We start from the raw sequence: 25,161 nt of genomic DNA on the forward strand, positions 1-25,161 counted from the left end.
ACTTATAGCTTAATTATCACCAAGCAAGTATGAACTATAAATAAGCTTTCTACCATGTGTGGACTTTGGCAATGCCAAATGTGTGGACTTCATTTAACCACTGTAGAAGGCTTAAATTATCTGAACCAATACTTGGGTCCCATGAGCTGACAACTATGAATAATGTCCCAAGGATGATATAAGAGAATATGTGTAATAGGAACAGCTTGGGAAAGTCATGATACCAAAGTAAGCAGGTAAGTGTACAAAGAAGAAAAGCTTGAGGGCCTGGTTCTAGGAGTAAAACACAGAAACATACTTACCAGAATAGATGGTAAGGTTTCCTGAAGACTTGAACTTTGGGTGTTCCAAACTTGGTCTTCACTTTGGGGAAGTAAAACTCCTCTCACTAAAGAAAGAGTAACATCAAAGAACATTTTTAGTTGAGACACAATTGTACTTGAGGTTCAGGGACAAGTAAAAACCAAGTTTTTCCTTTTTATAGCTTACATTTGGGTAGAACAGATGGGGAGTCGCTTAGAAAATGCTTGATACTTTATTCAAATATTGTACTTATATTAGCACAATCTGTCTAAATTACAAGACTCAAACATAAAATAAATATTCTCCCCATCACTACATTTAGGACACTGCTATATTATTTTCTTTCCTTTATCAAGCAATTTTTTACTCTTTTCAAGATTCCTATGAAGTAGTTGCTTTAAAACTGATTTTTTTTTCATTTTAATAACAAAGTTGAACTGAAATTCCAACTTATTTAGTTGATGCTAAAAATGGAGAAAATTATGCAAAACTATTTCCTTTTCGGCAGAAAGTGCCTTTGAAAAATGGGGTAAGACACCAGAGAGTTTATCACTATACCAATACTAAGCCATAAAGTTAACAGAGTAGATTGTATAATTTAATTCAATAAGATTTACTGAATCCTTGCTAGTTATCATGGACTTTGATGAGATTGAGGCTATAAACATTAATAAAGTCAAGTTTCTTTTGTGGAACTGTTCCCTATGTCACAGATAAATACATATTATAAAACAATATGAGGGACATTTATATAATGTATGTGAACACAGACAAAAAAGAAAATGATTTTGCCTGGAGGAGAGAAGGAATCAACAAAAGGTAAAAAGAAAGGATTGTCAGAAAGGTGATCTGGTGCATACTCAAAAATAGAAGCAGAATCTCTCTTAATTCACCTGTTCACTGGCATAAGGGGATCAAACAGAAGTCAAAGACCCTATTTTTGGAAAATGTAAGTATTTTCCAAAATTCTTTTTCAACTGTGTATTCAGTTATCTTGTCTTCTATGGAAAACAAGTAGCATGAGATCAAAGATGAACATATCTTTTAAGATGATTGAGTCACCTAGAAAGCTGCAGCCATTCAGAACTCTGAAGCTGGCAAAACAAACAGAAATGGATTTTAGGAATAAAATTCTGAGCAATTGAAATGTACATCTACTGAAAGGTCAAAGCACCTGAATTAGTTTGTACTGGATATCCTAAAGCTTTTGTTAAACTTGCTTGGAAATTCTGAGAGAACTGTTGACCTCTTTTTTAGGACATCTTCTAGAAGTATCTCCACCACAGGCTCCACATAAAAGGAAGACCTCACTATGTTGTTTATGGATTTAGTTTCCTAAACAACCTCACTTTGCCTATGGCATATCTTAATCCTCATGCCATTCTTCCACCAGAAACCCCTGATTGATCTACCCAAATTATCTGCATGGCTAAAGCGCCATTCACATCAGGATGGCTTCTGTCTCATGCAGTCTAGAGAGTGCCAGAACCATAACTATTTTTGGAAATTAGTTTTCCCAGAATATACTGGAAAAGAAACTAAAACTGTACAAAGACTTAATGGTTATCCAACTTACCATCAATAAGCTGAAGGGAGTCAGGATCCAGATTCAAAGAGGAGGTCCCCAGCAAAACATTCTGGTGCAGTGTCTCAGCAATATAATCTCTGAAGTTACTAATTGTATAAACAGCAGTGGGCTTATCATCCAATTCCACAAGACCATGGTTCTCCACCTTGTTGGAGTGAAGGCTAATTAGGTCCCAGGTGGTATTGCTGATGGCATCACCATTGAAGGTAACTGCATAGTGAACATCTATGCCACTATGGATGAAAAGAGAAACAGATTGGGTCCCACCAAGGAAACACAAAGAAAGGAGCCTTGAACCCACCAAGAACAAACATTAGACCTAGAGGGAGAGTCTCAAAAAGCATGGATTCCATCACCATTCTCTGAAGACTCTGGGAAACCTTTAGCCATCCCCTTCTTCCCAGAGAACAGAGGGTTATAGATCTAAGAACATGGAAAGGGGTCTAAGGAGGCCGCAGAGTCAACCCTGCACAATACCTGAGCGTATTCTTCCCCCACGTTCTCACCCCTTCAAAGCCAACTGCTCCTTTTCCCTATCAGCCTGCTTCCTTCTTTCCCTATTAGCCTTTTTCCTACCTGATTTAAAAGAACAAAACAAAACAAAACCCTCTAACTCTACTCAACAAGGGGAAATCCTCTCATATCTCTTTATTACTGTTGCTGGATGAATTATGTACTCCACAATGGGGAGTGAAGCAATGAAGAAACTTAATTACTAGGAACTAAAACATAGTTGCCTACTGTGAAAGGAAAATATGAAATATTTGGAGATAAAGCAAATTGATGACTTTTTTAAAATATCATGCTAGAATATTTTCTAATATGACAGTTATCTAAGTCTCTCAGGAGACATACTTTTGTTTTATAGCACAGACAATTTACAGTCCTATAAAGTTTAATAGTGAATTGTAAAAAAGAACTACTAAAATGTGATGGGTTTTTTGGCCTGATAGAACGATAAATCCAAAGTTTATGATTTTACTAACCAGTAGGGCATTTAGCAATGTTGTGTCTAACTTAACAATCCTTTCCCAATTAACTATATATACTTCTTTCAAATGCTCTAGAAACTAGCTCTCATTTTTCTGTTGGTTCCCTCCTTAATGTGCTGAATAAAGGTTTGACAAGTGCTAAGAAATAACTTTGTCTAGGAATGGGGCCTTTTCACTATCTTTCCACAAGCAAAGAGAAGATTTCTTGGAATAAAGGATAAAGTGAAAATAATTAGTAGGACATGATATGTCATTTGATATTTTCTTAAATAGTCATTTTGAAGAAACATCAGAATATAAAATTTTTAAGCCAACAGAATTACTCCTTCTAGACACTCAGATTTATCTAACAGCTAAAAACTAACATTTTTGTAAGTGCTTACAATGTGACAGGTATTTCACAGGCTTTAATCTCACTTAATATTCATAATAACCTTATGAAGGTTTTATTACCTTCAGATTATTATTAAGAAACCGAGCTTTAAAGAAGTTAAAAGACTTGTCTAAAATTTCACCATATATAAGGGATAGAGTCAAGATTCAAACACGGATCTGCCTGACTCCAGTACCTGTATTCTGAACTACTTTGCTACACTCTCAGTAACTTTAATTAAACTACTACCAGAAAAAAGTCATTATGAGAATGGCTTTGCTCTACTCATCATTCTGGCTTCCAGCCAGTCTATGAGACACAGCCATCAGAGGCAGTACCCAGCAAGACACACCAAGATCCCTCCAGAGGAAAGGAGAATACCACCCTCCCAAAGAGAAACCACTGAAGGCAGATGTGCAATGGAAATAATCTGCCACCTTCAGACATTCTATAGGAGCAAAATGATGCCCAAAGCAAAGCACTCAAATAAATTAAGCACTTCCTCCTCTGAGCTCACTTATATATTCCTTGATTATAGCCTTTGCTGTTTTGTAAAAAGATTCTGTTTATAGTGACTGCCTTGCAGTCTCTCCTTGAGTTTCTATCTCCAATGTTTGGCTTGGTACCTGGCATTAAGTGCCTATCAAATTAACAGAAATCTATACCTGCCTGAATATAAAGAGAAAACTGCAGCCTAATTAAGGTATTCATATATCTCAAAAAAAAGTGTCAGGATAATGAGAAGTGTCTCATAGAGTCTAGAAAAAGGGTTAGTCAACTAATTTATGCTACCATTAGTGAAAAGTTTCTGATCAGTGTATTGTGGCTTCCTTGTAACACAGATCCCTAGACTGGAGACAGCTGCAACAGGCTAGCATGACTTTGATACTGGCCATTAGGATCACCCAACTTCCTTTCTCTGATCTCAAGCTTGCAAAAGGAACTTTTGATTATAATTCCCTACAGATTGTCCTATGGGGAAAGAATGCATGAGCTAAGCCAATGCAATAATTAGTCAGTCGGCAGATATATTTCTTGCTTTAAATAGATCAATCGGCATTGTATTTTGTGGTTTGGTTAGCATAAATTGGTCTCAAGAGACTTCTCCTTCCTGGGAACACTGGCATTCTGATCTTGTCCAGGGCCTACAGGGGAAGCCATGAAGGTGTTACCCCTCACCTGCCACAGAAGCAGCCAGGCATGATACGATGTTCCTGTCCCACTCTAAGGTCAGTAAGGTTTTCCTCCCAGATCTGATAAGCTACCACTTCCAACAGGGTGGTTTAGGGAGTTTTAAAGTGGTAATTGAGCATTTTGACACCCGGATGCCCTACTAAGTGGCGAGACATCTGCTTGTCATCTGTAAATTCCCTCAAACCCTTAATTTTTCATATCGCAATATGTTGATTCATGAGTAATTCCTGATCTCCTTTTGTAAAGAAATAAATTCAGTAAAACATGCTAAAATAACCAAATGATGGCCCCAATGTGAAATAAAATAGTATGAGGTACACTTACTGGTCACAACTTACCACACCACATGTGTCCCAAGCATTTAGGACACAATACCTGGCTCACAGCAGTTCACTAAATACTTTTGAAAATAATGAAAAAACAAACGGTCAATTTTATTCAGTAATGCAGGCAGATAAGACCATTGAATTTGTGCCACTTAAATGACAGTATGTGATACTCCTGACTTAATCTGAAGGGTTTTTAAGTCTCTAAATATGAAAGAGTAATTTTTCACCCTAAAGAGCACACATATTATCCTCATACATTTGTGTCTTCTGGGTAATGATTTTAGGGACACTGCTTCACAGCCAGAACCCAGCTCTGTGAGGATGTGCATGCTCTTTCCAAGCTCTGTGGGATGGACCATGCCTACATCTCCAGAAAGGTGAGCTTCTCCTTGGGATCTATGCCCAACCTATTAACATGTTAATATGGCTCTAAGACTCTAAGGCTCTAAGGAAGCAGTGATAAGGGAAAAAATGGAGAAGAAGAAAAGGTTGTGCCAGTTAGCACTTGAGCTACAAAGAAAATCAGACAAGGCTACAAAGAAAATCAGACAAGGAGAGTCAAGCCTTTACTGAGAGCCTACCTGTGCTTTGCATGACTTTTAAATAGCATAGGGAGAGGACCAAGAGAAATGTTCCTGGATCAAGAAATCTGAGCAAATCAGGCAGTCTGGGTTAGATCACTAGCCTTACTCTTTACTGGCAAAATATAATTTGTCTCCCAATGTTTCCCTTGGACTTCTAAAAATAACACTTCTAATATCATCTACCTTGCCTAGTAAGGATAAATTCTTTAAAGAAGATAAAATGCCTCACAGAGATACTGCAATTTATTACCAAGTTTTTGTCCTGGAAAGAGAACTCAAAGTAATGCTTGAGGTATCAGAAAACCATTTATTCTCAGATCGGAGAACTTCAGCATGACCCAGAACAGACTTAGTTCTGGCATGGTAAATGGAATACAGAGACATCTCAAGATGAGGAACAGAATAAAAGCCAAGAGAAAAAGAAAGTACATAAGACACAGAATGCACACTGGTGACAAAACGTTATCTGACTGAAGAAAGCTATGCTGGCTCTCTGCACTCAGCAACTCCAAGTTAACCAACCATCACCATAGCATCATCTTTCATCTTCTAAACTGAAACGACTGCTATGTAGAGGAAAGTTTCTCTGTCTGACTGCTATTTCCAGAGACATCAATCATGTGGAGGTGAAATTTACCCTTATTCCTCACCTCTAATGCCCTGATTGGCTGTTTGATGTGTGCAGGTTTTAAATAGAAAAAATAATGATACCACATCTCGTGACAACTGATCAAACTAAAGATATTTCAGAGAAACTCAGACATCCCTTCTTCTCTCATACTTCTATTAGGAAGAAGGTGCATACTTACAAGGCCTGGAGCTGAATTTTTGAAGTGTGTGTACCAGGCAGATATTTTGTTTATTCACTTCAAATGGGTCCTAATAACTTAAAATAATGTGTGCATCTTGAAAGAGGTACAAAGCAAATAGAAAATTTCATGTGTATATAAATGCTTATGGAGAGAGAGAGGGGTGTTACATATTATATAAATAGACTATTTCTGTGCCACACATTCATTCACACACAGCTCAAAATAAAAGTATACCAGAAAGTTATGAATAAACTCCACCAACTGGTTAATATCTGACAATACGGAACAATTTTAGAAACTGTACTTAGGTTAACAATTCTATCATAAAATCTAATGGTTTCATATTGAATTGTTGTCTGTGTCCCGATAGAGAACTTAGCACTCAGCAACTGAAACCATTCTTTGATCACAGGATTAACATCAGAATTCGGGTTGTTTTAACATTCTAATCTCCCCAAGAGGGCAGCAATTAAACTATCTTTTGGTTGAATATTGACCATCAACACATATACCTATAATATAAACACACAGAGCAGTCTGCATATACTAAGAGTACAGAAACCCAAATCCTGATTACTTTGGACAAAATATCTGATACCCTCTAGTCACGTAAGCTACGTCAAATCAGTTTGCCTCTCTAAGGCAAAATTGCCTCCAAAAGGAGAATGAATATTCTCATTTTCACTATCTTACAGGGATATAAGAAAATAAAATGAAAAAACAAAAGAACCCGTACTTTGACATATCTCTGAAAGCACTTTTAATTAGACTGTGTTCCTAGATGATGGAGACCAACAGTTATTCATTTTTGCAGGCACAAGGTTTGCCCAATTAGCAGACACTTAGTGAATATTTGCTAAAATAATATAAATGAAAATGAGGAAGTCAGAAAGCCCTTTTCAAATATAAGATATTATATTTATATCTTATATAAATGAAGGCATAATGACATGGATTGACCTGGAGTGTATTACATTTAGTGAAATAAGTCAGACAGAGAAAGATAAATACTCTATGTTATCATTTATATGTGGAATCTGAAAAATAAAATAATCGAATGAATATAACAAAACAGAAACTGACTCACAGATATAGAGAACAAACTAGTAGTTACCAGTGGGACGAGGAAAGGGAGGAGGGGCACGATAGGGGTAGAGGATTAAGAAATACAAACTACTATGTATAAAATAAATAAGCTACAAGGATATATCGTACAGCACAGGGAATATAGCTAATATTTCATAATAACTTTAAATGGAATATAATATATAAAAATACTGAGTCACTATGTTCCACACCTGAAACTAATATAATACTGTAAATCAACTATACTTCAATAAAAATATTTTAAAAAGATATTACAATGAAGAAATATTACCGTATCTCTAAACATCTCTGTACTTAGCTTATGAATTTGCTTCATGTTTTCTATATTATGGTTATCAATCTTTCAAGAGAAAGTAAATTTTAAATAAAGTTGAGTTCAAAGATAAAATGACAAGCAACCTTCACAAGGCGAATTGACTATGTTTTTATATTATGCTTCTAAGAAGTTCCAGAGAGCAGCTGTTTTCGCAAATGAACTATGATAGAGATCAGCTTTCTCCCTTTCATTTACCACTTAAAATGACACTTGATTATATTATTCAATGACAATAGTATACTTGAAAGTGTTTTCATTAATGCCAGTTTTTATTCCAATTTTAAATTAAGTATAACTCAATATTTTAAAGTATTTGTTGTAGGCTATATTGTACAGCACAGGGAATATAGCCAATATTTTACAATAACTATAAATGGAGTATAACCTTTAAAAATTGTGAATCACTATGTTGTACACCTGAAACTTATATAAAATTGTAAATCAGGGCTTCCCTGGTGGCGCAGTGATTTGAGAGTCTGCCTGCTGATGCAGGGGAAACGGGTTCGTGCCCCAGTCTGGGAAGATCCCACATGCCACGGAGCGGCTAGGCCCGTGAGCCATGGCCGCTGAGCCTGCGCATCCTGAGCCTGTGCTCCGCAACGGGAGAGGCCACAACAGTGAGAGGCCCACGTACCACCAAAAAGAAAAAAAAAAAAAATTGTAAATCAACTATACCTCAAAAAAATTTTTTTGATTTAAAACTAAATAAAAATAGATTAAAAAATAAAAGTACTTTGTCAGTCAGCAGCCTATGACAGAAGTCTGTAAACTACAGCCTGTGAGCTAAATCCAGCCCACTGTCCATGAGTTAATGGATTTTATATTTTAAATGGTTGAAAAAAATCAAAATAACAATATTTTGTGACGTGAAGATCACATGAAATTGACATTTCAGGGTCCATGAATAAGTTTTATCGGAACACAGCCACGCTCATTCATTTTCAATATACTGCTTACATCTACTTTCATCTGACAGATAGTGACAGAGGTGAGTAGATGCGACAGAGGCTGTATAGTGTGAAAAGGTTTGAAATATTTACTGACTCTTAGCAAAAAAATGTTGGCCAACTCATCTGTAAGGAGATGAACAGTGATACTGGAAGTAATAAAGAAATTAAGCCACACTCCCTTGGACCTTGGGCTACCATATTTTCTGAACTACCTCCTCATTAGGTGGACAGTATAGAAAGTGCCAAAAGTTACTCTACCTGCCATTTTCCTTAGGGGATCTGAAAACAAAAATGGAAAGTGTTAAGCAGAGTTTAAGAGCGTTATAATTGTCATATAATTCATCAAACTACAAGTTCTTAATGTACTTCCTCTGAAATGTTTCTTTAAATGAAAATGCTTGTATATACTAGATAATGACAAATTCCTGTACATTGAAGGAAGATAGCAAAGGTGGAGAAAATATTCTATTTTAAAATCAATAGTCTTTACTGTCTTCAAACTTGTTAAAAATACTTTTAAACAATTAATATATGGTTATCTCTTTATAAATAAACTTTTTTTCAGTAGATCAGCAGAGAACTCCAGCTGTTGGCACTAACAAAATTGGGACTACTTTTGGGGGGATACAATGTGTTATGTGGTATTAAAATGAATAAAAGAAAATCAGATGGTATATAGTAAGGTTCTAAGGGGTTGGGAAAGGTCAGGACTGACTAACTTATAGGATACTGCATAGCCTTTAATATTTATTTATTTAATATTCATTTATTTAATGTAGTAGAACTTCCCATGTGGTATGCATTTTACAAAAATTAATTCATTTAATCCTCATGAAAACTTATTAAGGACCATGAACATCCCCATATTACAGGTAAAGAAACTGAGAAACAAAACAACTAAATAATTTACCCAAAGCATTTAAAAGTATTTTTTAATAAAGCAGGATTAATATAAATTGTATACATTATCTTTTTTATACAAAGGAGAAGTTAAGGCTTGTTAATTTATCCAAAACCATCCAGCCAGCAGTGCCAAAGGCAGAATTTAAACCTAGACAAGTTGATCCCAAAGGCCAAACTGCCTTTCAAGTGCTGCCAAATGAGAGAGGACTTCAAAAGCCTCACCTTCTCAGGCTCTCATGTGAGCTTTAGTCACAGCTGGAGGCAAGTATCCTGTGCAAAGGGCTAAGGCTGAACTGGGAGACAGGTCATGGTGTGAGAGTAGGTGGAGGGTCAATTTACCATGCTTGCCCTCGCCCCTGCACCAATAATTAGCCGAGTGTCCTTAGATAAAACACTTAAATTCCCTGTGCTCTGGTTTCCTTGTCAGAAAAAAAGGAGGATAACAATAAGTCTTTCACAGCATGGCTGTTGGGATTAAATGAATTAATATAAATACTGGCACACTGTGCTCGATTTAATATAAATACTGGCACACTGTGCTCGTAAGTGCTTGCTGTTATTTCTGGAAAACCCAGAAGTTGTGACAAGACTATGCCAAAGATGCATACACTGTTAATTATGCTCATGCTCCCCTGCATCCAACAGGTGGGCCACAGCTACCACCCACATGCTCCAAACCTTCAGAGGACTCAGTCTAGCACAGAGGTTAAGAGCGAGAGCTATAAAGTCAGCCACTTTGTTTCAAAATCCCTCTTATGCTCTAACTTAAAAACTCTCTGACCTTGGGCTAATACTTCATCCTTTTAAACCTGTTTGCTCCTCTGCAAAATAAGTATTAATAATGATATTTTTGCTGAAAGAGTTGACGATTAAGTGAGCTCAGGAATGTGAAGAGGCCAGAAGTATTCACTCAGTAAATGTTCACAAGTATTATGCTGCAGGTCGTAAGTAGGGAAGAAATGTCTTAAAAAGAGGTGTCTGGGGCTTCCCTGGTGGTGCAGTGGTTGAGAGTCCGCCTGCCGATGCAGGGGACACGGGTTCGTACCCCGGTCCAGGAAGATCCCACATGCCGTGGAGCGGCTGGGCCCGTGAGCCATGGCCGCTGAGCCTGCGCGTCCGGAGCCTGTGCTCCGCAACGGGAGAGGCCACAACAGTGAGAGGCCCGCGTATCGCAAAAAAAAAAAAAGAGGTGTCTGGTTTACCCAGAAGTGTTATGTTGACGAACACATCCCTTCCAGAGCGGCCATACACGGAGACGTCAAAGTCACCTTAGTGTAGCACTGACGAGCATTAGGAGCACGCTGAGGTCACATCTAATCTGACTTCAGGCTCCCTTCAGTGCCAAATAAAAGCAGTGTGACTTGTCAGCAGCAAGCTGGGGACATGAATTCCTAAGTTCTTACCCTGGCCCAACTACAATTTAATATATCTCCTTGAATATATTATTTTGCCTTTTTCTGACTCAGTTTCTTCACCTGAAAAACCAGCATTAGGAACATGAATTTATAGGATTGACATATACACACTACTATATATAAAACAGATGACTAATAAGGACCTACTGTATAGCACAGGGAACTCTACTCAATACTCTGTAATGGCCTATATGGGAAAAGAATCTAAAAAAGAGTGGATATATGTATAACTGATTCACTTTGTGGTACACCTGAAACTAACACATTATAAATCAACTATACCCCAATATAATTTTAAAAAATAAATTTTTTAAAAAGGAATATGAATTTAACAAAATAGTATTGAATTACAGTATTCACATCATTTTGAATCATTGTTAGAGTATACATAATAAACACAAAACGATATTCCATTTGAAATAAAGAGTTCCACAAAACATGTGCATTTTTAACATCTATTTACCTAAAGTCAAGTACATGAATGTCCTTGTAGCCCAGTAGCCCAGTAAATGCATTTTCCACCTGTTAAAAATAAAAATAAACTTTATAGCTATGTAGAAATGTAAAAAAAGTACATAGAAAAAATGCTTTTAAGAGTCAAATATAAAGTGCCCTGTTTACAGCCATTAGAAGCTTGTACACACATATGGATATATGTGGATCAGAAAGTTAAGAAAATTATAATTGTTACAATGTTAGAAAATAGTTTTTACATCACTGCCACATTTTCCTTTTTCATTTTGATTTTTAAGGTTTTGATGTGCTTTAATATTAATTTTTTCCAAATTATAAAAAACACACTTTTATTGGCAAAGCACTGTTTTTTCCCTTATGTGATGAAATGTGAAAAAAGGACTGGTTTCAAAGAAACTGTAATAACATTTTTTAATGTAATTATATGGATTAGAAGTCTGGCCACACATGGACATATATACACTACCAAACGTAAAATCGACAGCTAGTGGGAAGCAGCCGCATAGCACAGGGAGATCAGCTTGGTGCTTTGTGACCACCTGGAGGGGTGGGATAGGGAGGGTGGGAGGCAGACGGAAGAGGGAAGAGATATGGGGATATATGTATATGTATAGCTGATTCACTTTGTTATAAAGCAGAAACTAACACACTATTGTAAAGCAATTATACTCCAATAAAGATGTTAAAAAAGAAATCTGGCCACAGCACACACGCTAACACACAGTCAGGTGCTCATTTCCTCTAAGTGTAAAATGTCTGGTGGCATCTGTTTCCTACTCCTACAACACAAGGGGCTGTGAACACAGCTAACTTAAGAAAGAAATCTGCAGACCTGGGCTTAGGCCTTGTTGACTGCTTGTCACGAAGGAGGTTATAAAGCAGTAACTGGTCAAAAGACCAATTTATGAGCATCACAACTGCAGGAACCAGTTTTATCACTGAGTTTTTAAAATCAAGCCACATAAATCAATATAAGCTTAGTGACTAGAGTGGGGGGAAATGCTAGATTGGACCAAATACCTAAAAAAATCAGTTATGCATAAATACATATTTAACAAAATCAAACATTTTATACACAACATTTCAGAAGGTGACAATCTCACCAGATGAGTCACTAGGGGGCCGACACTAGAACAAGAGAAGTTGTTAGTGACATCTCTGGGCATCTGCTTTTAAAACCAAGTCCACACATAATCAGGAGAATGGGATTTTCTTAAAATCTTGGTTCACCGAAGATATTCATGCCTTGCAGATAAAGAATCCAAACATGTGAAACTTTTTAGCTATAATAATTGCCTTGTTTCATTCTCTGAAAGAAAACTGAGAAGTACTATTAATTCTCGGAGGATGAGGCTGGGGATAGAATCTGCAGGACTAGGAATCCAAAGACTGAGGGTTAGTGCCAGCTGTTTTTACTGGCAGAGTGGCCAGGCACAAGTCTTCTTTCATATGATTAATGCTGCCCTGCCCACCAACCACATTAGTTTTTGTAAGGTTAAAATGAATGTAGCTGAAAGTACTCCATTAATTGCAAAATGCTGTACAAGTGCATGTTATTATTAATACTAAACCCAACTCATCTGGGGTTTTGCCATCTCTTGATTCAAATACATATATGTATTCTAATTAATCATACCCAGTTAGCTATGTACAGGTACCCAGCTGTAATAAAGTCATTCCACTTTATTAACATCAAGATTAGTAACAGGTACAATTTACGGAGTGACTGCTATGTACCTGGTGCTTTGATATAACATTACTTCTAATCCTTTCAACAATACCAAGAGATACATATCTTTCCCATTATATGGTTGAGAAAACTGAGACTCTGAGATGTCAACTAATTTGTCCAGATCATGCATTTGGTAAGTGACTGAATCCAAGTTTGTTCAATCCCCAATCTTTCTACTGAAATACATGCCTCATCCTCTTTCCCCTGATAAATATGGTTTTAAAATTGGGACCAGGACTGGGAAAACTGTGAGGCTCACGACAACTTCTCACCTGAATTAAAATGAAGGGGACTCTGTATTGATATAAAGGAAGGAACACTTTCAAAGGAAGGAGGAGACCTGATTTTCCCTTCTACTCCTAGAAGCTGAAATGAAACGACCATGAACAAGTTCCTTGCCCTCCTGGGTTTCATCTATAAAATGGAGATGATTACCCACACGGCTGCTGTTAGCAAACGGACATACAGCAGGCTGCAGAACACAAAGCACTATGCGAGGACACTGTTGATTCCGTGTCTGTTGTCAGGTATCCACACTCCCAAGCCTATCACAATGACCTTTCCCTCTCTGATGTCATTCTTGGTGATGTCCCAAGTTTATCTTACTCTTCTCATAAAAGATAAAAAAAATAATAAAAAAAAAAGTAACGGCTCCCGAACCTCAATCCTCCCAAGCAGGCTTTCTTTTTCCCTGTGTCTTGCAATATTACCTAAGAAATAATATTGAAGGAACAATTCCTGTGACTGTGTCCTGAAGGGAGAGAGCTTGAGGGCCTCCTTCAGTTTGCAGTAAACATGGAGACAGGACCTTTCAGAGACATGACCCTGACCCTGCAGTTCCATACAAAGAAGTGGCTATTCGTAAACATTTTATTCCAGTTAAAAGGACGGGGATACAGAAAAAGGCCAGAGAAGGAACGGATCCTTCATCACCCTCAAATCACCTCAAACCAATAGCTACCTATACCTCATAAAGTCCCTGCTGGAAATGTTTTTTCAGAGTGTTTATTAGACTTTCTCTAAACATGCAGTCATTCAGCATGACTGTTTACCCAAACACTGAGGCTTATTAAAGGTTCCTTAATCCAAGGGCAGAGAGAACCAAACAGCTGATCCAAGACACTATCTGATGCCAGGTGGCCACTGGCCTGGCTGACATTTCTTCCACACACCATACAGCCTCACAACTTGGCCACACAGCTAGGAAATTAATCGTCTGGCCTACATTCTCTGTGTCTGATGGCTGCAATAATGCTGCTTGGCTGAGAGATGCACATTTTTGTTTCTCGTCTAAACAGTGTAAAGAGAAGGAAATTAGTCCAAGGTAATGGAATTGAAAAACTTAGCCAAAGAGAATTCCATCGAGAGCGATGGAAAAGAAATAAACAGGAAGGAATGATGTGCCCTCTCACTGGACAGAGAGAGGAGATGGGCACTCAGTGCCTTACAGTCTATACAAGAGCAAAGGCACACAAGAAGGGGGCCAAGAATGGGTCATTTTTGACTGAAAGAATCTTGAGTTCAAGCCCCTATATAGAATTCTTCCAGAAAGTAAGGTTGTGGGATGGTCTAATGCACAATTCTTTAAAGAAACCCCTTTTTAAAAATACTTCCAACCAAGGAACAGAGATAACAGGAAAATTTACTTTTCACTGGATATCCTTTTGTCCTTTGAACTTGGTGCCTCATACTACCTATTATTAACTGTTAAAAAATTTTCAACTTAAAAAAAGAACAAATATAAAATTTTAAAAATTAAATGTGATGTTCCCTCAAGAAAAACAACACACTAAATACAGTTTCTCAAAGATACTCATTTCTCCAAATATGGTCAAGTTAAAACCATGCCATAGAACACATTCTTCCTTGGCTGTGCAGCCAAAGTTGGAAATAGCATTTATTTGGTAGCAGATGGCAAACGCATACAAAATTTTGTTTCAATGAAATAGTTCATCTTTCGGTGAACTTTTCACAGAGCCTTCTAAAGAAATGGCTAAATCACCACTCCCTGAATCAAACAGATGGAAAGCTTAAATCCGAAATCTACCTTTAACCAGTGTTGTTAATATGGGAAATTTACAACCCCAGCAAACTATCTTGTATACAAAAAGAAATAAAAGAATAAAAACATACAAGAAAATCACCCACCTCTGAAATAAACTCTTCTACAAGGCGCTGGTGGTGAAAGCTGTAGGGATCCTGTAGTTCTTCATTGTATTGTTCCCCCAAAAGGTGGATACTGAATTCTGCAACCTGCTCCACTGCTGGTTTTGTGGATTCTTCTATCACATTCTCAATTTCATTGCTAATCTGGATTTTTAGAGAAAGAACAATAAATGTTCACTCATTCAGTCAACAAATATTTACTGATCACCCATGATATGCCAGACACTGTGCCAAAGGCAACTTCTGATGACGATTATTTATATAATATTTGACTTTGAAACTAACTGGTGGACTTTAAGACATAGGCTAATATTAAAATTACTGTGTATTTGTACATTCCTTTGAATACACAATGACTGGTTCAGGGAAGGATAGAAAATTTTGTTAGTAAATAAATAAAAGGAAAAAATTTTTAAAGAAGAAAAAGAGTTGAAATGATCATCTAAAAATAGTCTAGAAGGGTGTTTCTCAAACTTTTTGGTGTTAGGACCCCTTTAAACTCTTAAAATTCATTAAGGAACCCAAAGAAGTTTGGTTTTTGTGGGTTATATCTATAGATACACACCAAACAAAAAATTAAAAGAGAAATTTTAAATATATATATTAATTCATTTCAAAATAAGAAACTCATTACATGTACAAATGAATAACATATGTTTTGCAAAATAAAAAAATTAGTGAGAAGAGTAATGTTTATATTTTTACAAATTCTTTAAAGTCTGGCTTAATAAAAGATGGCTAGATTCTCATATCTGCTTCTGCATTCAATATGTTGTTTTAGTTGAAGTACATGAAGAAAATCCAGCCACGCAGATATGTATTGGGTAAGGAAGGAATACATTAATAGCCTTTTCAGATAGTCATGGATAATCTTTTCTGATACTGTGCCAAACTCAATGAGTGGAAGTGTTTTAAAGGTTAGTTTCTACGTGGAATCTGAAACCACACCAACAAACTTTTTGTACTCTGTAACATCTAAATCCAGGTCTTCCACAAGCCAAAGCTGGAACAATTTGAGCCACAAAATAAATAGTGGATTATAATCCAAAGAATAAAAGAAATATCCATGAGTCTGTACTGATATAAATAAATAATTTAATAAATAAACAAGAGAGAAGTGGCAATAGTTCCTTACCGAAGAATCCCAATTAACAAATGTAGAAGGAATGAGGAAAACAGAATATCACTACTAGAACCCAACACTAATAACTGCTGCATGCAAGATACACTTGTGCTCATCTAATCCAAGTCCCTCCATTTTAATACACAAGAAAAACAGGGATTGAGATGGAAGAATGGCCTAAGGGCTAACAGCAAGCCAATGGCAGAGTCAGGAAGAGAATACCGGGCTTTTTCTACTGTATCATCTTTCTTCCCTGATGGATCAAATAACCACAGACCTTCAAAACTTCACAACTGGAAAGAACCTCGAAAATTCCACCATCCTTTCTGATGCCTGAATTCTCTCTACAGTATCTCCCCCAAATATCTATTCATCCTCAGTTTAAATGGCTCTGATGAGAAAGTCTTGGAAAGACTTTCAAAGGCAGGCCATTACATTTCCAAAAAAGCTCTCTCATGGTTGTAAAGTTCTTAATAAAACCCAAATATATTTCCCTGTAAATTCCCACTGATCTCAGTTCTGCAACCTGGAATGCGTATAAAAAGTGTAGTCCCCAGACAGCCCTTCAAATAAGTATAGGCAGCTGTCATCTTCCCTGATTTTTCACTAGTTCCTTTCCTCTAGAGACTTCTCAAGCTCTTAATGTCTTCCTTAGAGTGTGGTACACATAAGTGAGGTCTGATCAATTAAAATATGGTACAATTAAAATATGGTACAACTATCACCTTCCTTATAGTAGATTCTAATTTCTATCATGCAGCCTGAAAGTACACTTGTTTTTACTAGTTTTTTTCCCCTCAGTACTCAGCTTTTTTTCCCCATCATACTGCTGAGTCATGTTGAAACTAACAAAAACCTTTAGTCTTAAGGAATTTTGTACAAGACTTTGTCTTCTTCCATATTAAATTTTCTCTCACTAAATTTGAACAGATACTTCCACTTCTATTATTACTATACAAGAAATATCCTTAGTAACCTTACTGCTACAGAATGCCTAAAATGCTAAATAAATATTTTTAATGTTTTTAATGCAGAGCTGGTTTGTAAGAAAATAAAGAAAGCCCCAAGGTATCCAGATAGGTTAGAAAAATCCAGAGAGGTGATTCAGTAATCTATGTGTACATAGTATATCTAGTGATCCCTTGGGACCTAGGCTTTAGTTTTAAATACCACAAAGGGATATAATATAAATATAAATAGTGTTGAAAAGTCAGATCAAAGACTCCTACATAAAGCAAGGATTTTAAAAACTCAATAGACAGTTTGAAAAACAAATTAGACTAAGCTGAAAGAAGAATAAGTGAACTGAAAGACATTTCTGAATGCAACACAGAGAGACAAAGAAAGTTATGAAACAGTGGTTAACTGACAGAAGGTATAAAATGAGGAGGTCAGACATATATCTAATCATATGAAGTAACAGCTGGAAATTTCTTCTATATACATTTTTGTGAAACTGCAGTATCCTCAATACTGTATTATATACTATTATATCATAGTTATGGTTAGAGTAGTATATGATACAGTATTTGGGATACTATACAATACTAAATGATATAGTATTGGGGATACTATATACACAAGCATACCTCATTTTATTGAGCTTCCCTTTATTGTACTTTGCAGATACTGCATTTTTTAGAAATTGAAGGTTTGTGGCAATCCTGAGTCAAGCAAGTCCATCAGTGCCTTTTTTCCAAAAGCATTTGCTCACTTCATGTCCCTGTGTCACATTTTGGTAATTCTCACAATATCTCAAATGTTTTTATTATTATTATATTTGTTATAGCGATGCGTGATCAGTGATCTTTGATGTTACTACTAGACTTCCTCAAGGCTCAGACGATGGTTAGCAGTTTTGAGCAATAAAGTATTTTTTAATTAAGATATATACATTGGTTTTTTTTAGACATAATGCTATTGTACACTCAATAGACTATAGTAGAGTTTAAACATAACTTTTATATGCACTAGGACACCAAAAAGTTTGTGTGACTTGCTTTATTGCAATATTCACTTTATTATGGTCGTCTGGAACTGAACGCACAGTATCTCTGAGATATGCCTGTAGCAGTATACTATACTACAGTATACTTACAGTAGTACACTATATAGTATATGGGATTCTGCAGTTTCACAACAATGGGGATAAGAGTGTGATTATGTTTATTTATTTTGCTTTGGATTTGTTGTACTTCCTTAACATGAAGCTTTATTACTATTATAAATTTTGAGAAATTCTCAGTCATTATCTCTCATCATTAGATATAGATAGACAGAGAGAGAGCGCAATATCTTAAAAGTAGGACCAAAAAATAGTAAGATTACCCACAAGGGAATAAGAACTAAATTGTTAGTTGAGCTCTTAGTAGCAACAATAAAAGTTAGAAGAAGTGAAATAAAACCTTGAAAATAAAAAACTCAATCTAGAATTTAATACAGATTTTAAGTGTCTTTCTAGAATAAGAGGATAATAAAGTTTCAGGTGACCAAAAACTGAGATTGAACCAGTGAGATATTCTCACTAAAGTAATACCAGAAGCATATATTTCAGAAGGAAAATTAGTCCAGAAGAGAGGTCTAAACTGCAAAAAAGAGTTTTAAGAAAATAAAGTGGTAAACATCTGGGTAAATGTAAAACAAGCTTTAAAGGGAAAGAACAAAAATACTGAAAAATAGCATATAAAATAGTAGGGTGATCATTTGAATCATTCTAATATTCTAATGTTCCTGTATTACTCAGGATAAGGATAAAGATTCTGAAAAACTTAAATTTTGCTAGATTAAATACACATAATAACACACAGGGTAAATAGTAACAAAACAGAAATAAAGTATATAATTTCTAAAATGTATTAGGAAAAAACTGAACTGTAAAACTGTACATTAGGCTTCACTTTGAACTAGAGGTACAGGCAATCTAATTCCTGTCATGTATCCCTGTACTATTCTGTTTTCCTACTGATTCTATAAATCACCTTCAAATCACCCTCTCTGTTTTAGAATGTTCCAATTGATTACACACAATGTCTTCATTTCTATTATAGTGAATTCTATCTCATTCTGTAAATGTTTCCAGACCTAAATCATAACTATTCTGCCTCAAGTTCAGAACTACAGTATAACTTTTTATTCAAATATTTATCAAATGCCAATATTTTCTAGTACCATCTAATTTGGACACAGTTGTACTAAGGGTAAATATATTGATTCAAGGATCCCAAACTACCACCAGCCTTGTTCAGTGACAGGGAAAGTGGTGGGGCAGAGTGGGGTGACTTAACTTGACTTCTCAGAAGTTAAAATGTCCAAGTTGGTAAGAGAAGGTGTAAGGTAACAAAATTGTACCTTTCTAGTGAGTACGTTCAATCAGAGTTTGCTTATATTAAGTAATCTAGGATTTATGCATATCTAACAAAATTTCTAACAAAATGTTTCTATCTTCCTGGAAGTGTATACTTTTTAAAAAATTTTCAATGTGATAGAAAGCCAACTTAATGTTATTTAGTGGACAGATTACTATTAATAATGATGCATTTAAAAAGCATGGTATTTCTTTAAACTACATAAAATCTATATACTTTCCCTCTGAAGAAGACTAAGTCCTGATTTATTAAGAGACAAAAGAACATAAGCAAAAACCCTCACAGTAAATTATGTACACAGCCCACAAAAGACAGTGGGCTTACCATGATGACAGCTCCCCAGGCCCCTAGTCATTTCATTTACAGTTTGAAGCCATTCCTTGCCAAAAGCAGATTTACTTGGCTCTCTAAGGAATCGCAGATTTTTTGAACTGGTTTTAGAATCTACATTTCCATAAAGGGAACCACCTGAAGTTTTGTGTAGTCTGGCAATGGACTATAAATCTCTCTTAATCCCTATTCTCCATGTTAGAAACTAAATAACAAAACAGAACATCACTCACACTCTCTTCTGGCCTCTCCAAGCTGCTCTCTGAGATACCTTCATAGAAGGTCACCCCTGGATATGGAACACTGAGACTGGCACCTAAGTAGAAAAACAAAGACATGTGCATGAATTCAGTCCATGACTAAATCAGAATTCCTATCAGGAAGCAAGAAACTGATTTCCAAGGCATTTCTAAAAGTCATTTACTTTTTCATCCTAGAAATTCTGTGCATTCTAACCTCAAGACACATTTATCCAGAGTCTCCTCAGCACAAGAAATAAATATGACTCATTCAACAAGCATTTATTGATACGTACTATATGTCAGGCTCTATGCAAGCCTCCAGGGATACAAAGTCCCTATCCTTAAGGAGCTATCTGATAAAACTAACACTCTCAGACAGGGGAAGTGGGTGAAGGTTGGAATTGGCCATAAGTTATAATCTTTTTTTAATTGGGGTATAGTTGCTTTACAATGTAGTGTTAGTTTCTGATGTACAGCGAAGTGAATCAGCTACATGTATACATATATCCCCTCTTTTTTGGATTTCCTTCCCATTTAGGTCACCACAGAGCATTGAGTTCCCTGTGCTATACAGCAGGTTCTCATTAGTTATCTATTTTATACATGGTAGTGTATATATGTCAATCCCAATCTCCCAATTCAACCCACCCCCTCCCATAAATTATAATTACTGAAGCTGGGCCTCATTGTGTTATTTTTGTATATGTTTGAAATTTCCAACATAGAACAGCTTTTTTAAAAAAAAAATTAAAAATAAAGAAAGCGGGCCCCGCTGGTGGCGCAGTGGTTGAGAGTACGCCTGCCGATGCAGGGGACACGGGTTCGTGCCCCGGTCCGGGAAGATCCCACATGCCGCGAGAGGCTAGGCCCGTGAGCCATGGCCGCTGAGCCTGCGCGTCCGGAGCCTGTGCTCCGCAACGGGAGAAGCCACAACAGTTAGAGGCCCGCGTACTGCAAAACAAAACAAAACAAAACAAAGAAAGCAACTACTAATTTATAGGAAATATAGAGGTCAAAGTAAATGTTAAAGTACACCACAGAATGCAATCAGAAAAAATTACTCTGGAAAACTCTACAAGACAAATGACAAATGGTGGAGCTAGAAAGGTCCTACCTTTTGACATAAGCAGTGATCACAGGGTGTTTGCCATAAAACAATTGTTTAGGTTGTACATTTGTTTTAAGCAGTTTTCCGATTTTGTTTTATACTTAATAATTAAAGATTCTTAAGTACCCACATCATAATGTCATAAAATAAGTGACAAAAGAATTAATTTTTCTTGAGACTCTTTAACAACACGTAGAGAGAAACACATGGTATTTTTAAAATGTGAGCTGAAAAATTTGCTTCCTTTCAATTAGATAATAAATTTTAGAAGAAAAGTGAATAAAAGGCACAAAAGCCTACCTCCCAATGTTGAGGTATCACCAACAGGAACTGGAGATGACAATTCAGGGCTAGGAAAAAAATTGTTTGGAGTTATTAAATGATAGAAATGTGAGGGGTTATTTTGGGGTTTGTTTTCCAAAAAGGATTCACCAGATCTCCAAACAACGATTCCCAAACCAAAGTACTAAGTAGCAAATTAAAAAAAAAAATAGTCTTTACAATTGATTTATTTTACATTTTTTGATGCTACTCAACTAGAATCACCCTACATAAAGTACTCCCTTACTTACTATTTCATAACACTGTTTTGTTTCTTCTCAGTTCTTATCACTATGGGAAATTATCCTGCTCATTTATTTATCTACTTTTTGATCTCTGTCCATGCCCTAATCCTCTAGAATGGCATTGTCTAATATGGTAGCCAGTGGACATATGTGGCAATTTAAGTTAATTTAAAATTAAAGTTTAAAATTCAGAACTTTATCCACACTAGCCACATTTCAAGTGTTCAGCAGTCACATGTGGCTAATGGCTACTTTATTGGACAGCCCAGAACATGTCCATCGTCACAGAAATTTCTATTGAATAAGACTGCCTCAAGAATCTAAACTCCATGAGATTAGGGACCTTACCTGCCATAGTCATGCTGTATCTCCACCCTAAAAAAGAACCTACCATTTAGTAGGCACTAAATAGATATTTTGGGAACAAATAAATAAATACTATTGGCCAACCAGTGTAGTGTAGAAGGCACTTGACATACAGTTGTGAACAAAACACCCATGGTCTAAGAAGGTTACCGTCTAATAGAAAACAGATAACAAATACATGATTACAAACTCAACAAGTAGTACAGACACGAAAGCACTGGCTGCTAAGGCGAACATATAAGCCCAAATCTCATCTCATTTGAGAGATCACAGAGTCATAAAACTTTTTAATATAAAACAAGTCAAGCTTAGAGAAATGATTTGCTATAGGCCACATTGCTCTCAGGTTTCAGGTCCCTGACTATCTTTTTACCATGTTGCCCTGCAACTGAAAGCAAAGATCTGAAGAGATCAGAGGATAATCTGAGAAAGCCCTTGCTCTAAAGAAAAGAAGGTGGGTTTCTGCAAGTCCAAATTTGCATATACCCCCAAAATATACAATTTAAATTATAGTAATTGAAAACTCTCTTCAACTTTCCACAAGTCACCTTTCGAAGGTGAGTTAATCACAGTCAAAATGTCTCCCTCTCAGACTTGCTAATGTCTCAGTGAGTCCCATCTTCACTTCAGAACCACCCCCTTTAAATTGTCCTGCTGCTCTAAACTAGATCACGGTGGGGCAGGGGAAGGGTCGCTCACAGCCACCAGATAAACATGGCACACATCTTGAAGCAGCAATTTTTTACTCGGAAGTAAAAGCATAGGCAGGGAGCTAAGTAAAAACTGATATGGAATTTAAAACATCTTAATATTAAAACAAGTGTGGCTATAGAGTAGAATATAAAGTTTAAATGAATATTAAGATAAAATATGATAGTTTCAAAGACATTTCATGACTGGAATTGGAGTGGGGGAGTCAACTAGGGCCATGTTCCCTAAAGCCCCAGGCTTTGGTAGAAAATTTGAGAAATATAGGTTAAAAAAAATCTCACCATAAGGATTCTTATGGTTTTAGAAATACTATCTAGAAAGAATAACATATTAAACCAGTACACCAAACCTACCACTATTGGTTATTTTTCATCCACTTGCAGGAAACTGCTTACTAAGTGAGCTGTCATCCAAAAGAACCCAAAGGAATAGGACATCTGGATAAGTCATTCTGATGAATGATGAGTAGAGGAAGACCTGGATGATGAGAAAGCACCAAGAGGCTTCTTGGGTTGCAGGAGACGGAGCTTAAAAAACTAGGATTCAGATGCATTTGGAAGAGACATTAACATCATCAGGCTTGAACAGGATTTATCAACTGTCCACAAGGCAGAATCCCTCCCAATACCTTCACTTTATAGATGAAAAATCAAGGTGCAAATGGGTAAAGCAATTTTCTCAGGGTCACCCAAGGCCATACCTAAAATTCCTAACCATATCCAGTTCGCTTTTCAATGATAATAATAGCAAGAATGACTACAACTAAATTTATCGTGTCAGGCATTGTGTTAAGTGCTTTATCTTGGTTAACTCACTTAATTCTGGCATCAGTCTTAAAAGGAAGACACTATTATCCCCATTTATGCATATGAGGAAACTAATGATAGAAGAGATTAAGAATTTGCTCAGGGTCACACAGCTAGCCAATGATGGAGCTGTGATGTAAAATAGGCCCATTTGATTCCAGAAACCTCACTCTTACCCACATTAATTCCACATCACATGGACTTTATGTGACCCATATTCCCTAGAAGAGCAACCAAGATGGTTTTACTTGGTCTTAATGATAGTGGTGTACATAAACTAAAAGACCTAGAAGTCAAAATGTGTAAGGACCAAGAAAGAGGAAGGGAAACCCAGTGAAAGCTGGAGAGCAATCAATATGAAGAGCAAAGAGGTCAAAGTAAAACAAAGTACAATACTACAGTAACTAGAAAAGGAAGTTGGGATGGCATGGCAGAGAAACCAGACCTCACCTGGGGTTGGTCAAATTGTCCCCCAAATTAAAATCAAATTTAAGCTAATTCTCTAAGTAAATACTCAGAATGGAGAAGTCTGCTCACTTCAGTAGAACTGGATTTCACTTACTAAATTCAAAATAACATTATTTTAATGATGGTAAGTAGGCAACTCTCAGTAACTCAAATCGTTTGTCTAACACTTAATCCCTCATCCTCCCACACTTCCTTCAAAAGACAGTAACAAGAATCCTTTCACATTTTCTCATTAGGTGTGCCTCCTGCAGGGATACCCTAAAATGTGACTCACAACAGAACTAGAACACAGAGTAGTACTGGGTTTAGAGACAGAAATGCTTCATTTCTAGGCCAACCCACAAATTTGAAGTTGGTCAGCTAAGACCTTCAGCTTAATACCAGCAGCAAACAACCCCCTACTGTCTCATTTTCTCAGTTTATCCAGCTCATAATTTACTCCTCACAACGACTACCTAATCATGTCAGTGGAATTCAGATGGAATTGTGTCAAAAGGTATCATAGCCACATGGAATATATGTTTAAAAATACAGTAAAACAAGCCAACAATACTTTCATATCTAGATTACTACTCCCCTTTACAATTTACTATACTTTGCTTTGTTCTAGAATCTGTTAACTGTAATGAGCATGTGACAACAAAAGAACATAAGGCAAGGAATTAGGAATCCTGGGTTCTAGTCCCAGATGTATCACCAACTTTGTGTATAACTTGGGAAAATACCTCAGTTGCTCTGGGCCTCAAGAACTAATCTCTAAAATAGAAACACCTCCTGCCCTACCTACTTCACAAGGGTGCTGATGAAAACTAAATAAAATATTATATGCAGAGGCATT

The 25,161-nt window shown here is 36.4% G+C and overlaps 1 protein-coding gene across 2 annotated transcripts in view; it reads right to left on the reverse strand.

Annotated features, from left to right (window-relative positions):
* The window catches only part of IMPG2 (interphotoreceptor matrix proteoglycan 2), a 78,736-nt gene that overhangs the window by 30,746 nt on the left and 22,829 nt on the right, over positions 1 to 25,161 (reverse strand). For both annotated transcript variants that reach the window (XM_027103585.1, XM_027103591.1), the window contains 7 exons: positions 21,707 to 21,756; positions 20,290 to 20,372; positions 15,221 to 15,382; positions 11,330 to 11,388; positions 8,807 to 8,827; positions 1,880 to 2,124; positions 303 to 388 (listed from right to left, as the gene is read on the reverse strand). In XM_027103585.1, coding sequence (XP_026959386.1) covers positions 303 to 388; positions 1,880 to 2,124; positions 8,807 to 8,827; positions 11,330 to 11,388; positions 15,221 to 15,382; positions 20,290 to 20,372; positions 21,707 to 21,756 — 706 coding nt within the window. The remainder of the gene's footprint in view (positions 1 to 302; positions 389 to 1,879; positions 2,125 to 8,806; positions 8,828 to 11,329; positions 11,389 to 15,220; positions 15,383 to 20,289; positions 20,373 to 21,706; positions 21,757 to 25,161) is intronic.

Source organism: Aethalodelphis obliquidens, unplaced genomic scaffold (genome assembly GCF_003676395.1).
Source record: "Aethalodelphis obliquidens isolate GAN/ISIS:26980383/991018 unplaced genomic scaffold, ASM367639v1 scaffold1, whole genome shotgun sequence".
NCBI classification, from domain to species: Eukaryota; Metazoa; Chordata; class Mammalia; order Artiodactyla; family Delphinidae; genus Aethalodelphis; species Aethalodelphis obliquidens.